Raw genomic sequence first — 15,863 nt, 5'->3', positions numbered from 1 at the left:
TGGGCAGTGGCAGAGAATTGTGATGTCTGGGTGGTGGGAGTGAGTAACGCATTCTGTAAATTAGGAGTCAACTCGGAAGCTTGGGAGATGATAGGAGTTCCACGTTCTGGGCCAGGAATTATTATGATACATGCATTAAGCTTTTATTATTACTAGCTGTTCCCGACGTAACATAAACTATTCTAGCATATTTTAAAGGTCAATATTGGTCAGTAATTCATAGGGTCACTTCTGTTACCCTTATTAAATATCGGAAATACCACTGATCGCTTCCAGGAAGGAGGTGAAGGTCCCTGTGACTTATTAATGGTCATTGAAATGGCTAAATGTAAAGGAAACTGTCTTCTTTTGAATTTGAAAAGTATACTTGTATCAGATGGAATGAGAAGTATGCACGGTATAAGTACATTATCTAAGTTTAATCCATAGATGACACAGGCCTCTATGATGTGTCTTTGTAGAAGCATAACTGTCAACTTTGTTCTATTGCAGAGTCTCCATGATGGCATAAGATTGCAAAGTAGCATAATTACAGTACCTACTTTTAGTTTTAGCTAGTGAGCAGGTATTCATTCTACAATGTGTCGCTCTTTAGAGACTGAAACGTTGAGCCAGTAATTAACTGTTCCTTGACACTGGAGCCGCTGTGGTCTGTGTGAAGAGGAGGGGGGATGTGAAGTAGTAACTTGAAATTCTTCTGAATGTTTGCGATAGTGGAGGGTGAAGTTAACCGTGTAGAACCGTACTCATTCTGTTTGTTAAAATGATAGCTGCTGTCGAAGTGGAAGGGCACACAGAGGTGCACTTTGCCATTTGTACGGTGAGGACAATCTAACAATGATACATTGCATAAGGAAACATACCTAAGCGTTTTATATATAAACATATGTCAAGTCCCAGGCTTAAGGAAACACCAAATTCAGATACTGAGGGTGACAGTGTCGACCTGTGGTTTGCAGTTCCCAGAAATGCTTGCATTCCAGAGTATGGCTTACATCTCCCTCACAATGATGTAGGATTACTGGCAGCCACTCCTCACTAGTGGAGTATATGGTGGACCCAAAAGCATGTGGAAAAGGGTGAGTGTCATCAAGGCCCAAAAGGGCTACTTGTGTAAATATCCTACCCTCCTTCATCCCTGAACATCACTGCCTAGTGGTCTGCCCAGCCAGACCCTTTAGCTGTCTGTCTAGATCCAGTTATCCTCTGTATGAGGTGACAGCAGAGAGCTGGGATTCAGACCATTGATCAGGAGGAAGAAGAAGTACAGGCACAAGGGCGACTGGTAACTTGTGAAAACATGCACACGAGTAACTTATACTCTAACGTCAGGGATTTTTAGATTGTAATATACACTGTTACAAAGTTGGGTTCACCATCCATGCCCTTTTGTTTATTGTTACAGTTTGTATACTATTTGCCAATACAAGCAACAGTATAACATTGTATTCCTGCTCAACATTGGACCACTATGGTTCGGGCAGGCAAATCTATTCCTCTCTTCTCTGCACGTGAGTTCTCTGGTGAGAGAAGGCAGTTACCCCCTTAGAGTTCCAGGAGAAGGAATAAGGGCACTTTGCACACAGTAGTATCATGCTCAGCAAAATGCAGTGGATGCAGAAGTCAAAGGTATGAGCCACCAAAATATAACAGTTGGGTAGGAAACGGGGGGTGCACATGCAGCATGGAGAATGGGAAGGAAGATGCGTTCCCCCAGAAGGATCCTGACCTCTCCCTCACTCGAGGGCTCGATGTCTGAGTAGCGTGGGTCGCAGATGACATCGTCGATCTTCCGTAGGGTCTGGATGGGTACTCCTGGGAACATCTTGGTGCAGTTGTAAGAGAAGTAACGGTAAACTTTCCAGCTGTGTCCAAAATCGACGGACCTCTCGATCAACATTGCTGCCGGACGGAATGTCTGAAAAAGAAACGATCGCATTAGAAGGGTGCAAATTGATCACCTTTCAGAGGGATCAAAGGTCCTGACCAGTGGCATGTTAGGTCTCAGCATTCCAATAGATAGTGATAGCCCAATCGATACCAGCGTAGCTTTAAAACATGGTTACAGTATGACTCGCTCCAATGCCATTTGAAATCAAGGTGCACTGCACCAGTGGCAGGGTCCCTCCACATGAATAGAAGAGCATTGGTCCAGTGATTTCACCATCCCACAAACTGCCCAATCTACTATAATCTTACTCCGACATCTGCAGAAGGTCCAAAACTTAATTTATAGTGGTCCTCAAAATTCTGACCCTATCTTATCCTTCACTTCAGAACCAGAGATGAATTTAAAGTCTTGTGCACACCCTGCATAAGCCTCAATATATCTATCCTTTAACCCCTATGCAATGCTGTCAGAACTAGACACATGTCCAGACACTAGCAAGCCAACACAGGATCCATCTGCAATTGGACACTATACCTTTGCAGCCCAATAAAACTTACTGCCTCCCACCCTCAAAACCCTTTTCATTACAATTTCTTTGGAAAAGGCTACAAAGACCAACCCATTCACCAAATCTCCAATATGTCGCGGTATGACATTATCTCAAGGTGTCCTTGGGATTATAAATCAGAGATTATATGGTTTATAGTGCATTCATTGTTTTCAAGGGGGGACTAGGACAGGGTCTAGCAGCTTCATGCATTGGAAAGGGCGGTGTATGACAGACTGTGCCCAGCACTGCAATCTTTTCAGGGATGTTGGCTTGTTGGTCTATCTCCCGCCTCTCTTATAAGCCATGACACATCTGGTAATAGCCGCCTCATATCACGTTGGTTTCTTTTCTGGTTGTATACTAATTAACCTTTTCACAATTGACCTCAGGAGAATTGACCTAATTTAAAAGGTTAATTAGGACATATATGCGGGGGGAAAACCCCCTGCAACCACCCACCCAATCAAAAAAAAATGCAATCCCCCACCCAATCCCCTTATATTATTTTTAATGCAAAACCAACCCAATATATATATAAAATACCTAAAATAATATAAAGGTCAATTGTGCAGAAGATCAACTAGGACCACTATAATTAGGTCAATTGTGCAAAAGGTCAATTGTAAGAGGTCAATTTGGGTAATACCTCTTTTCTACCTTATCTGATGGGCCATAGTTTGGCTTCTAGAGCATCAATAGATCCTTGAATGCTTTCTCTGTTAGAAAATGTGAGTACCTCCTTGTTCGCTGCTCCCTGAATCAGCTTGCACGCATTGCACCACATTGCAAAACCCTGCTCGATTAATGCATACATAAGCTACGTCTGATAAGCATAAGGCAACTATCAACAAGCTATGTGACTTGATACATTTATTTTATGAAGATCTCACACAGGAAAGAATGCAGCATGTCTGCAGTCGATTGCCCCACTACATTGGGCTTACCTTAAATTTCATGATCAGGTGAGTGAAATGAAACTCGGCTTCCAGGTCCAGGCGAATGCTCACCGATTCCATCCCTGAAAAACGATGCACCAAAGATCAGAGATGATGCAGGCCAATGACATCAGCACAGATAAATAATCTAGCAGGTTTAAGCTATCCCACACTAATTGTACCCAAGGTCCTGTACATAAATTGAGTGATAGCTAATTAACATCAGTTCTATGAACCATTGCTGCATTTTATTTGCCGACCTACACCTTTACAGCGCTTTTCATTTTTTACAGCTTTTCCCACTTTTTTGTCACAAAATGTGTGGGGCGGACGTCCTGCAGGCCCTCCTTAAAACCCTTGCTCCCCCTCCTCAATACACCCTACCCCGACTTACCATCCGTATTTTACGGCAAAAAATATGTAGAGAGGCAGATATACACGTCATCTGCAGAGCTCACTCCCTCACCTCCATCATATTGTAAGACCAGCAAAAGAACACTGTGCATTTATTTATGTATTAATTGTTTGCTTGTTAGGCACTTATACAGCAAGTAAATACTGTATCAAAGCGCCCACAGGGCAAGGGGAGGAAACAAAGGAGTGAAACACATTGAAATACACAACATTTTAAAAACAGTGGAGGGAACAAGGAAAAAAGAACAAACCTACTAAGCCTTGTGAGTATTTAGAACGTGCAAGTGCAGCAAGGAAGAGGGAAGGGGGGTAGGTTCTTGAGTGCTCGTGGGTGAGCAACAGATGAAATGCATGATATGGTGACTGGTACATGGCCTGGAGCTGTGTTGGGTGTAAGTGCGAGCCTCCGGGTCAGAGGGTGCGCCAAGGCAAGTGCTAAGGGTAGGCAGAAGCCCTCATGTATAGCCAAATGCTTTACATGCAAAGAGTTCGTGCCAGAGGAACGTAGAGGTCTAGAGGGAGAGTATTTAGTAAGAGTGAGTTGCAGGTAGAGTGGTCCCTGGCCCCAGACAGCCTTGTGGATGATACAGAGGGATTTGAATTTAATCTGTGCAGCAACCGGGAGCCAGTGAAGAGTTTTTAGGGCAGGAGGGATGCGATACCAGGTCTTAAGGCCAAGGGTAGGTTTTGCTGCCCTATTCTGGATTAGCTGGAGTGGTCATAGAGTGGAGGAAGGTAGATTCAGGACAAGGCTATTGCAATAGTCAAGCCTAGAGAGAACCAGAGCTCGGGTAACATTGAGCCTCTGCGGGAAAGTGAAAAAAGGGGGTATTCCTTTGAGAAGGAAGTGCTGAAAGTGGGACTTCTTGGTAATGTCCTGAGTGTGAGGGAGGAAGGAGAGAGAGGAGACAAAGATGATTCCAAAGTTTCTGGCTTCAGAAGAAAGAGCAGGGGGAGAGCTCATGGCGGAAGGCCACAGTGAAGGGAAGAAAGAGAGAGCAGGGGTCCTGATGGGAAGGCAGGGCCGTCATTTAGGGGACCAGAGGTCGCAACTGTGACCTCTGAATTCTCCCTTGTGACCTCTGTGGTCTCCCTTGCGACCTCTATTTATAAAGAAAAAAGATTTTCATTTTTTTTTTAATGCAAGCTCCTGGGCTGGAGTGGCTGGCTTTCTTGTTCAGGCCCCTTAAAAAAAAAAAATAAGAACAGGACTGCCACAAGTCTAACACTTTCAGAACTGATCCTAAATAAGAAAGAATAGGAATACCAAATAATGTGTCTTTCTGGAATTCTATACAATAATTGCTAGACTCATTAAAGGTTTATTTCAGGTACACTTCAGGGGGTGAGTCACTGATTTAGTCTGTTCTTAAAGGCCTCAACTCACCCTTTCATCCTTCTGAGGTCGATAAATGAGTACCAACACAGATTGGTTGCTATTGGGTGTATATTTTTTCTATATAAAGTGCATAAGCATAAGTGCTATATAATAACACATCATTATCATTTGGTCATGGGCCTCTGCTTGCATTCACAGTAATTTGGTAATATGGGCCTATACACACTGATCTTAACGAAACATATGACAATCCATTCTTGTATGAAATGTACATCACATTATAGTGATATCATAACCATATTTTTCATAGTGTACAATGCTATGTGATGCCACTTCCTGTTTTGTCAACAGGTGAAAGGTCATGTTCCGTTGCTTCCCGCGAGATCACTTCAGGGTGGGGTCAAATGACATCACTTCCTGTGATGTCATCAGGGGGGGTCAAGGGTCATGTGATATCACTTCCGCTACCCCTGGCATTCTGGTGAAATGACGTCCCTGTGGGAAGGATCTCAGTTTTACAGACATTGTGGCAGAGATGGTTGGAGGTGCACTAGGACTGGACGGCAGATACATATTCAGGGATGATGGAAGGTGCAAGAGTGTCGGCAGGAAGTTTGAAAAAGCATTGTGTGTTGTCTGCATAACACTAGAAGTTGGGGGGAAAGGAGGAGATGAGGCATGCCAGCTGAGCAAGATAGATGTTAAAGAGCCAAGGAGAGAGGATAGAACCCAGGTGGACACCACGGGTGGAGATGGATGTAGGAGAGGACAAGGTGCCCAGGATGACTTGGGATGAGCGGTCAGTTAGGAAGGATGTCAGCCAATCCAGTGCCCGTTCCGAGATACCAAGGGTATCGTGGAGTCTTTGTATGAGGATGGAATGGTTTACTGTGTCAAAGGCAGAGGAGAGATTGAGTAAGATGACGACAGCTGGGGAGTTGGAGTCCAGAGATGTGAGCAGTTCTTCACAGGTGTCCAGAAGAGCAGTTTCCGTGCCTCTGGATGCTCGGAATTCAGACTGATGGTCGTGGAGACCACCAACAGGTTTGGTGTGCAAGTTGAGTTGGGGCAAGGCCAGTTTCTCAAGCAGTTTCCCCATGAATGGGGTGATGGAAATAATGCGGTAGTTGGCAGGACATGTAGGGTCTGCTTAATGTTTTTTCAGGAGGGGGCATGCAAGGGAGTGCTTTTGGGAGGAGGGCAAAGATCCGGTGGCAAAAGAGTGATAACAGAAATCATTGAGTGCGGGGGCAAGAGAGCCAATGTCATCCTTGATGGTTCTACACTAGCAAGGGGTAACCTGATTAGAAGAGACCTTCATGGAGCGGATAACTCTGGTAACTTCTTCAGGTGTGACAGGGGAGAAGGAGGAGAGGGGGGAAGGAGGAGGGTGAGGGGCCAAGGGAGGCAAGGGTGTGTGGGATGGGTTGGAAGGGTGAGTAACATGGGTGTTCAGAATGTCCTGAGGTCTGGTTGCGAAGTGAGCCGCCAGTGCGTTGCAGAGGGCCTGGGAAGGAGAAGGGGAGGAGGAGACTGCGGAAGGGTTGGCTAGTTCCCTGCAGATCTTGAAAAGTTCAACCATGTTGTTTGATGCGCTGGAAACTCGTGCCTGTTTGTGGCCTCTTTCCTTAGCATGGATGGAGAGTCTGTAATGCCTTTGGAGCAGGCGTATGGCCAGTTTGTCAAAGGATGAACCTGAGGTTTGTCACTTTCGTTCCACTGCTCTGCACTTTCGTTTCAGGGCTGCAAGTTCAGAGGTGTTACACTTAGAGGCAGGTTTCAGGCGGATCTTCGTGACTTGGGCAAGGATGTCAAGAGTGATGGCCAAGTGGAGGTTGCTGAGAGCAGAGTCGTTGGTAGAATCGGAGGTAGGGGGCCTAGCGGGGATGAAGTTGGAAGTGAAGGCTGCAGCTGACACTCATTTCATTGGGCGGATGTTAGTGAACGAGGTTGACAGGGCTTTTGGGGGGGCAGTCAGACAGAGGGCCAAAGGGACGCATATGGGAGGAGAGGAGAGAATGGTCTGGCCATGAGAGAGAGGTGACCAGTGGGGAGGAGAGAGAGAGGTCAGAGTGGACGAGGGCATCCAGAGTGTATCCAGTTGAGTGGGGGTGTGCTAGAAGGGAGAATGCAGAGAGGTGCAGAGGTCAATGAAAAGAGTGGCTGCTGTGACAGGGGAGTCCAGTTGGATGTTGAAATCACCCAGGAAGGAGGTTGGAGGTGGAAGAAAGTAAGGAAGAGCAGCAATCAGCCCATTCAGAGAGGAACAGGGTGGTAGCACCTGGAGGCCGGTAGATGGTAGAAATGGTCAGGGTGGAGGAGGGAGAGATTGCCAATTTGCGGACCCAGTTCTCAAAGGAAGAGTAGAGCTGGGTGGGTAGGATGGAAGAAGGCACCCACTCAGGGAATATTGAGGCAACCCCACTGCCTGCATGGTGAGGCCAAGTCTTGGAAATGATCTTGAAGCTGTCAGGGAGGAGGGAGTCAAAAGCAGTGACTGAGCTGGCATTGAACCATGTCTCGGTAAGAGTGAGAATGTCGAGGTCAATGGCTTCAAGAAGGAGGCAGATATCAGAGGAGTGTTTGTTGGCTGAGTGGGCGTTAAGAGTAGCCAGGTGAACTATGTCTGTGCCTTTGAAGGTTTTCTGAGGTGGGCTACAGGTGCGTGGTGCAGCAGTCATAGGGGGAGGCATAGAGAGACTAGTGTGTGGAGAGGCAGGAGAAGGAAGGAAGTTAATGAGAGACATCAGGATCCGGTCAAAGAGAGCGAGGTTGGTTTGTGGACTCTGGACTATGATAGTGCCTGTGTGGTAGACATTAATGAAGCAACGTGAAGATGAGAAGCCAAACAAGATGACTTCCTACTTGGTGCCACGGTTCATGCGAGAGGATGTGAAAGGAGAGAGAGTAGAGATGAGATGAGGGGTCCATACAATTGGAGAGGGGACAGAGAATGGCCCTCATGAAGTCCTGATGGAAAAAGCACATGAAAGACATCCTGAGTGCAAACCATGGCCTCCCCATCACAGACACCTATGTCAGCGCTTCTTCAAGAGAGGTCTACACTGAGGTGAGATGGCTCTCACCATCTCACCCATTGTTAAAGTTGTACACAGTTCTAATTTGTCTAACATTCAGTTCTTGTGTTTGAATGTGGCTAAGACTATTGATACAGAAAACACTTTAAATTGGAGTTCACTTTAGCTCCAAGGTTCCTTAAACATACTGACAAACTTTGTTGCCGTCAGCTGTGTGAATCTTTAGCTTTCCAATGTACACAGGATTCCTTCAGAAACTCACAGCATCAGTTTGCATTCATTGTATAACACTGTTTGTGGGAAGATGAGGTTTGTAGACATAGATAACACTTTGAATGGGAGTTCGTTCTGACTGCAAAGTCTTGTTTGCACTGGACAAATAGTCTTCTCTGCCAGCCCTAGTGTTGGAATAGGCTCAAAAGTCGATTCTGCTCTAGCAGCAGAAAACATAGCTTAATCATTACTGGGGAGTGAGCAGGAGTTTTAGAACCAAAGATGGAGGGCTTTTTCCAAGATGGCGCTTGAAAGTCAATTCTAATTCAGAACTTTGCAACACGGTTTTCCCCATAGAGCAACTAGGCTTAGGCCAATATGAATCAAAAGGATGTATGATTTCCATTTAAAAAACCCTCCTTCTGGCCTAAGCCAAGTGCTAAACTAAAACTAGTCGCTCTATGAGTAACTCCACGTCTCAATGTCCATACATCCTGAATCACATTCATCAGATATATCAATCGCCATAAGGTCTGCAGCAGAAATTTCCTTCATCACAAATTCATTAGTCATTCTTTCTGGTGCATGTAGTTTTGATCCTAACGTTCCCGCAGTCTGTGCACAACATCCCCCTAACATTGAAAGTATGGCAAGATGACATTGTATACAGCAACAACAGAACAACAGAATACCCAGAATTATCAATAAGACCGAGAGAAGCTTCCATCCCCAAGATAGTAAGAAGTCCCAGTACCAAGCACTACGATCCAATTTTCTTTCTGGACCATGCACTTCTGAACTTAGGACATGCAGATTTTGTATTGCCTTAAAGATGGTTGGGGAGGAATCTGGCACAAAAACACAACAAGCGGACCCCACTAATTTACATACTCCACCACGCTCAGCCAGGATGACGTCTAATGCCATCTGGTTCTGAAGTGCCACAAACCTTATCTCTTTCTGTTGTAAAGTCATGTTATAGAGTATGTCAGTGGTCTGGTTGATGGTCCTCTCCAGTACTCTCGCTAGTCTTCTGATATCCTCAGAGTTCAGTGTTTGCCCCCAAAATGTTACGAAGGATTTTGCTACGTCACCCAGAACTTGTGCTGAAGTATCGCCATTCTCGTCCCATCTTGGACGAGCCTTTGAAATTTCCACAGTGCTAGCAATGAATACCCCGGGTTACAGAATCCCTAGATAACAGGTTCCCTGCCAATACCTAGGTAACCATGAAAAAGCTACATTACCACAAACAAAGTAGAGAGGTTCACCTACATACAAAGGTCTGTCCTCACTGGTCAAGTTTGCATCATTTTGCGCAACCCTTGAAATCACCCATTGACTGAGTACCATTCCTCTGTATGCAGAAAGAAACTGAATCGGGGCTGTAGTTAACAGTATAAGAAGGTGGCATGGCATCCCTATTTCCTATAGGAGCCATCTTGAAGGAGATCAAAGATTGAAAAGAACGGGACAGTCTATCAGAAGGCATAATAGAAGAAATATTAGGCTTGCTCCTATTCGCAAAGAGTGAGAATTCCAGGGGCGTTAAAACACGTTTTTCAAAGTGATTCAAGTTAGTTCCATCAAAGTTCCCCAAGATGCTATCGTTCCGTCGGCCAAAGAATAGTGCCCTTAGAGAAGCATAGCATGCAGTCGTCAAAGGTAAAGGATGAATATACCAGCCCAGCCCCTTATCACCATGTTGCGGTAAATGCGAGCAGACCCAACAATTAGATTTGTTAAAAATGGCATGTGTGGCATTCATGATGAGTTATAGAGTATTGTTATGGTAACTCTGTCTGTGCCGAGAGTCTCTAGGGGATAGAGTATGCAGATGCATGAAGGGTATAGAAACAGTAGGTATATTTTCAGTGGGTAACAGAATTTCAAGCGGATGTACTTCCTCCAAATACCAAAACCCGAAGGCAACGACTATTCTGAAACCAGTTAACATAATCACAAGACAACAATACGTTTTCGGGGCCCATGCTTTCGATTGTTCATTTTTACAATCGGTCAGACAGTCTCTTATCTGTTCCGTACAAGTGGGAGTGGTTGCAGGCATTGTTTCTTCAAACGAATAGACCAAAGTTAATGTGCTGGCGATCTCCAGATCGAGCGTTTTCTTAGTACTTTCCCAAACCCTAGCCAACAGAATCCCCCTATGTACAAAAGATCGGGCCAAAGAGACAAGCCCTTCAATGATTTTCCTTGATGGCACAGCCGAACCGTGCAGTAAGTCTATTTCCTCGGACGCAGATCGTACCTTGTGATTCCTGGTACTGAGTGATCTGCAAACCACGTGTCGTCACTTCCTGATGGAAGCAGTGAATTCAAAGCAGGATTTAACACAAGATTTGGAACGGAATTTGAAAAAGGAACTGTTGGAGAGTGTGGAGATGAAGCGGCTGATTCCACAGACCTCACGGGCTGAGGGAGAGTCTCCAACGCACTGTCGATGCTGTTTGATGAGGGGTTCTGTGTCTTCTGTATCGTGTGGCAAAGGGAAGAGAATCCTCTTGATGTGGGACGTGTGGATCCAGTGCTTCCTGCCCTCCACTCGCACCGGAGTCTGTGTGACCAGGAGAACTTGATGCAGGCCCCGCCAATGAGGTGCGAGGCAAGATGATCTTTCAAATGATTTTATCAAGACCCAGCTGTTACGCTCACCTGGCTCCCACAGAGGCGTCGATCTGAACTGGACAGCTGCGGTCTCCACCAATGTGACGCATAGTGCCGAGATGACGGACTGGACTGGCCCACCTAGCTTCGTTTGCTTGGCCCGCAGGAATATTCTTCTGCAAATGGAGAAAGGGAATTAACCACCCGTGGGTATGAGCGTTTGCCCCCCCCCACTCCCGCTGTTCTCCCCACTGATCACCTTTGATGTCCCCTCTTATAGTCTCACCAGATGGTTTGGAAAGATGAGCTCTCCATCCTGCAGTGAGCGCAGGGGCGCGTAGATAACCAGTTGCTTCACTGGCTCCAAGGAATTGGTGAGTTCCAGAACAATATTGACTCTGAGATTCCCGGCAAGACGCCGTAAGTATGTAGGTCGTAAGAGTTCAAATGTCTGACCTTCACTCTGTCCGATTCCTTGCAGGTTGCAGCTTGACCCTAGCGAAGAGTTCCTCGTGGCAACCGGTAATATTCAGGTAAGGATTTGTATTATCCAACACAGTTCGATAAAATAATGTCAATATGTAACCTGTTGCTGTCTTCCTTATTCAGGCGCTGAGAGAAAGTATGCAGTCTCGGGGAATAATGCCTCCGGCGGTAAAATCAGGTAACTCTATAGTGGTGAGGAGGTTTCCCCTTGTTTGTCCCTTTGTTTCACCTTGCTGTTCTTTTGTTTCCCCTTAGGGGCCGGTGTTCGGCAAGGATGCAGTGAAAGCTGCGCCGACCCGTGAAGAGGAATAGTACCCCAGGTGGTAAAATCAGGTAAGTCTATGGGGGGTAACTAATATTGCCTCTGTGTATTTCCTTGGCTCACCTTGCTGTTCTTGTCTTCCCCTTAGGTGCCGGAGTGCGGCGGGAACATGCAGAAGGATGCGGTGGAATGTGAAGATGCTGCGAAGGCCGGTGAGTTCAGCATGGCGCTGCAGCAGGCGAGGCGACGTGCATTAAATAACTTCTTTCTTCCAGCTCGAAGGCGCGATGGATCGGGAATTCAGGTAAGGATCAAAGGTATTGCTCTTGTTCTAACCTTTCTCCCATTTTCTAGGAACTCCAGACTCGAGGCGGGCGTGGCAGAAGACTGGATGCAGACTTTCAGGCACGGTGAGCGTTACGCTGTGGGATGCAGAATAACGCGAAGCGTGTGCTGCTCTTCGGGCGTGGTATAAATAGCCTCCAAAGTAGTCCCAGGTAAGTATTCCTCCCCAGCCCCACCTGAGTAAAAAATAGTCCCTAGGTAAAGTAGTCCCTTCCAAGCCTCTTTTGGCTTGGAGCTCTTGCAGCATGGTCTGCATCAGGTAAATTTGCAGCATGGTCTGCATCAGGTAAGTTTTAATCTATGAGCCTGGCGCCTACGGCGCCAGGACTGACTCTCTATATGAGCCTGGCGCCATAGACGCCAGGACAGCACCCAAATAGCCCCTAGCAGGGGTTGTTGGGCTTGCTTGAAATAACTTGATGCCTGCTTCCGGGGTTGCTGGACTTGGTCTGGGTCCCCGGGGGTAGGCATCATGACACCAGCTCCCCTGTGGCCTTGGCCCTCGTACCTAACAGGTAGAGCTTCTCGCACCTGTTGGTAAATCAAATACAGAATTTTAGTTAACTGTCCACAGTAGTCAGAAAGAAGTACATGTTCAACATCACGTAGCGAGCAGGGCTTTGGCAAATTCCAAATGTTAGCTGGCCTACACATGACCACCTCAAATGGAGAGAGCCCAGTCTTAGTTTGCGGGGTCGTTCTCATAGCTAATAACACGATTGGTAAGGCGTCCGGCCATTTCAGTTTGGTGCCGGCACACGTCTTAGCGAGCTTGTTCTTGATGATGCCGTTGTGTCTTTCTACTAAACCAGCACTCTGAGCGTGCCTAGCCGAATGGAACCGTTTATCGATCTATAATCCTGCGCATTTCTGCAGAATTACAGCAGCGATAAAATGTGGACCATTGTCCGACCAGATGACCCTTGGCAAACCAAACCTAGGAAAATATTCCATAAGCATGGTTTTCGCCGTTGTCATAGATGTGTCATCTTTAACAGGAAAGGCTTCAATCCATTTACTAAAGGCGCAGACAACCACTAGTACGTATTTGTAGTTGTTGCAACGCTCCATTTCAATAAAGTCAAAATGTATAACCTCGAGGGGACAGAAGGTGGACCAAAACTACCCCTAGGAGTCGATGTGCCCTTTCCCACATTATGCTGTAAACAGATCATACAACTTTGGACGAAGCGCTTGGCTACTTTGGAGATCTTATTATTCACCCAAACAGTTTGCAACATTTTGGTAACTCTTCGTGCACAGATATGGGTGGGACCATGAGCCATAGCGACCATCATCGTAATGTACGCATCTGGCAGTAACCATTTCCCTTCCACCTTATCCACCCAACACCCGTCACCATCCAATTTTTCCAAACCCTCAGTCCATTTCTTAGATTCCTCTAAAGAGGCATCAGCTTGAATGTTTTTCACAGATTCGATACCCTCATCCAAAGTACAGGCCTCTGTAGCTTCCCTTGAAGTATACATTTCTGAAGAGAGATCAGTGGCAGTCTGTTTGTCTATCTGATCAGCGAAAGCATTCCCTTTTCCCACATTATCTATAATCTTCTGATGTGCTGCGCATTTCATAATTGCTAACTGAGTGGGGAGTGCAAGCGCTGAGAGTAACAGTACTATCAAGGAGCCATAATGGATTTTACTGCCATGTGAGGTCAAGAAACCTTGTTCTGCCCAAAGTCTGCCGAAGCTGTGAACCACCCCAAAAGCATACTATCAGTATATATATTTACTGTAAGCCCTTCGGAAAGTTCACAAGCTTGAGTCAATGCTATAATCTCTGCGGCCTGCGCAGAGTTATGCGTGATTATTTTGGTTTCCACAACCGTGCTCAATGTGGTGATTGCATAAGCAGCAGTGGATGTGCCAACAAAAACAGCTCCCCTTGTGGATTGTTCAAAGCAGTATCTTTTAGATCGATTCTGCCTTTAGTCTCTTGCTCTGTGGTGTAGAGGCAGTCATGTGACTCTTCATCACTGCAAGCAGTACCTTGCGGGAAAGGTAAAAGGTCAGCCGGATTGAGAACGCAACATCTCTGAATTTTGATGTGCGGTGCAAACAAGATCAATTTGTATCTCCTTAATCGTGCGGAGGTGAGATGTTGCGTTTGTGTTCTGTTTAATAGAACATCTATAGAGTGAGGTACAATCAGGGTGAAAGCATAGCCTAGGACCATTCCCTCACTCGGTTTCATAAACGCAACAGCAGCAGCGACAGCTCTCAAATATCTTGGCAAAGGGCATGCACCTGGATCAAGGGCGGAAGAAAAGCAGCCGCACGGCCTATTCTTCCCTCCATGTTCCTGCGTTAATACAGACAAAGCACATCTATCACGTTCATGCACATACAACACGAAGGCCTTCTCATAATTTGGTGTGCCCAAAACTGGTGCCGAACACAGTGCAGTCTTGAGCAGATAAAACACTTGCTGGTGTTCCAAGTTCCATGGCGATGGCGAAGAAATGCCCTTCTTCGTCAAAGCCAACATTGGTTTAATCGTTAACAAAAAATTGGGGATCCACTGCATACAGTAAGAAGCCATTCCTATGAAGGCTCTGACTTCCTTCTGTGTATTTGGGACAGACATGCTACAAATTATTTTTATCCGCTCAGACGTTAACCTTCTTCCCTCCTTTAACAGGAGATCGCCTAAATAGGCGACCACCTGTCGACAATACTGAAACTTTTTGAGTGAAGCATTGTGTCCATGTCGTGCTAGGTGAATAAGCAACAACATGGTGCCCTCCTTACAGGCGCTCTCTGAGTCAGCAGCTAAAAGTAGATTGTCTACGTACTGAAGCAGGGTATAAGTGGTGGGCAACTCAAGTGTGTCGAGCTGCTCTTTCAAAGCCCCACTATAGATGCTAGGACTTTCTGTGTAACCTTGCGGCGCACAGGTGAAGGTAAACGAGCGTCCCCCTAAGATAAACGCGAACAAGTACCTACTGTCTTTATGTATAGGAATACTAAAGAAAGCGTTCTTAAGATCCACAACACTAAAGTGAGTAGCTGAAGCCGGAATCATAGTTAATATTGTCGTCACATCAGTCACAATGGGAAATTGTGGAGCGACAATCTTATTGATGGCACGTACATCAATAACGAAACGAAAAGGAATTTCATTATTGCCTTTTTTGTACACGGGCAAAATCGGACTATTGCACAAACTACCTGCAATTTCCTCAATTACCCCACGATGCACAAAATCGGAGACTATGCACTTCAAAGCTTGCTCACCATTAACCGAGATCTTATACTGGGGAATGCGTGGCAACTTTACTCCATGTTTCAAAATAATCTTAATGGGCTCAATTTGCAAAACACTGACATCATTATCATCAATTGCCCACAAACACCCCGGAACATCACTGAATTACGGCGGCAAAGGTCTGGTCAAGAACTGAGAGACAGAAGGTTGCTGTGGTGAAATCGTCAAACGCACTCCATCAGATGAACAATGAATTACCGCATTGAATACCTTCAACAGATTCATCCCCAACAAATTCTCTCCGCAATTCGTAGTCAAAAGGAATAGACAGTGGTCTGTAAATGGACCTAAAGTAATCGGTACCGGCGAAGAAGCCGGGCAGACTACTGGTGTGCCAGAAAACCCTACAGAAACATTGGTTTGCCCTGACAGTGGAATGTTTGGAACCTGTGAATGGTCAATGGAACACTTCTATGCCCCTGTGTCTATCAAAAATAGATGTTTCCTATTATCCACTATCATCTCAAAGTAGGGACC

The 15,863-nt window shown here is 45.9% G+C and overlaps 1 protein-coding gene across 3 annotated transcripts in view; it reads right to left on the bottom strand.

Annotated features, from left to right (window-relative positions):
• Nucleotides 1-15,863, bottom strand: part of LOC138566223 (laminin subunit beta-1-like) — an 882,924-nt gene that overhangs the window by 356,287 nt on the left and 510,774 nt on the right. For all 3 annotated transcript variants that reach the window (XM_069643284.1, XM_069643285.1, XM_069643283.1), the window contains exons 5-6: nt 3,386-3,459; nt 1,730-1,918 (exon numbers count right to left, since the gene is read on the bottom strand). In XM_069643284.1, coding sequence (XP_069499385.1) covers nt 1,730-1,918; nt 3,386-3,459 — 263 coding nt within the window. The remainder of the gene's footprint in view (nt 1-1,729; nt 1,919-3,385; nt 3,460-15,863) is intronic.

The sequence above is a fragment of the Ambystoma mexicanum genome, chromosome 2p, assembly GCF_040938575.1.
Source record: "Ambystoma mexicanum isolate Mex_15411 chromosome 2p, UKY_AmexF1_1, whole genome shotgun sequence".
NCBI lineage: Eukaryota > Metazoa > Chordata > Amphibia > Caudata > Ambystomatidae > Ambystoma > Ambystoma mexicanum.
Note: the sequence above shows the minus strand (reverse complement) of the source record. Positions and strands in the feature narration are given on the sequence as shown.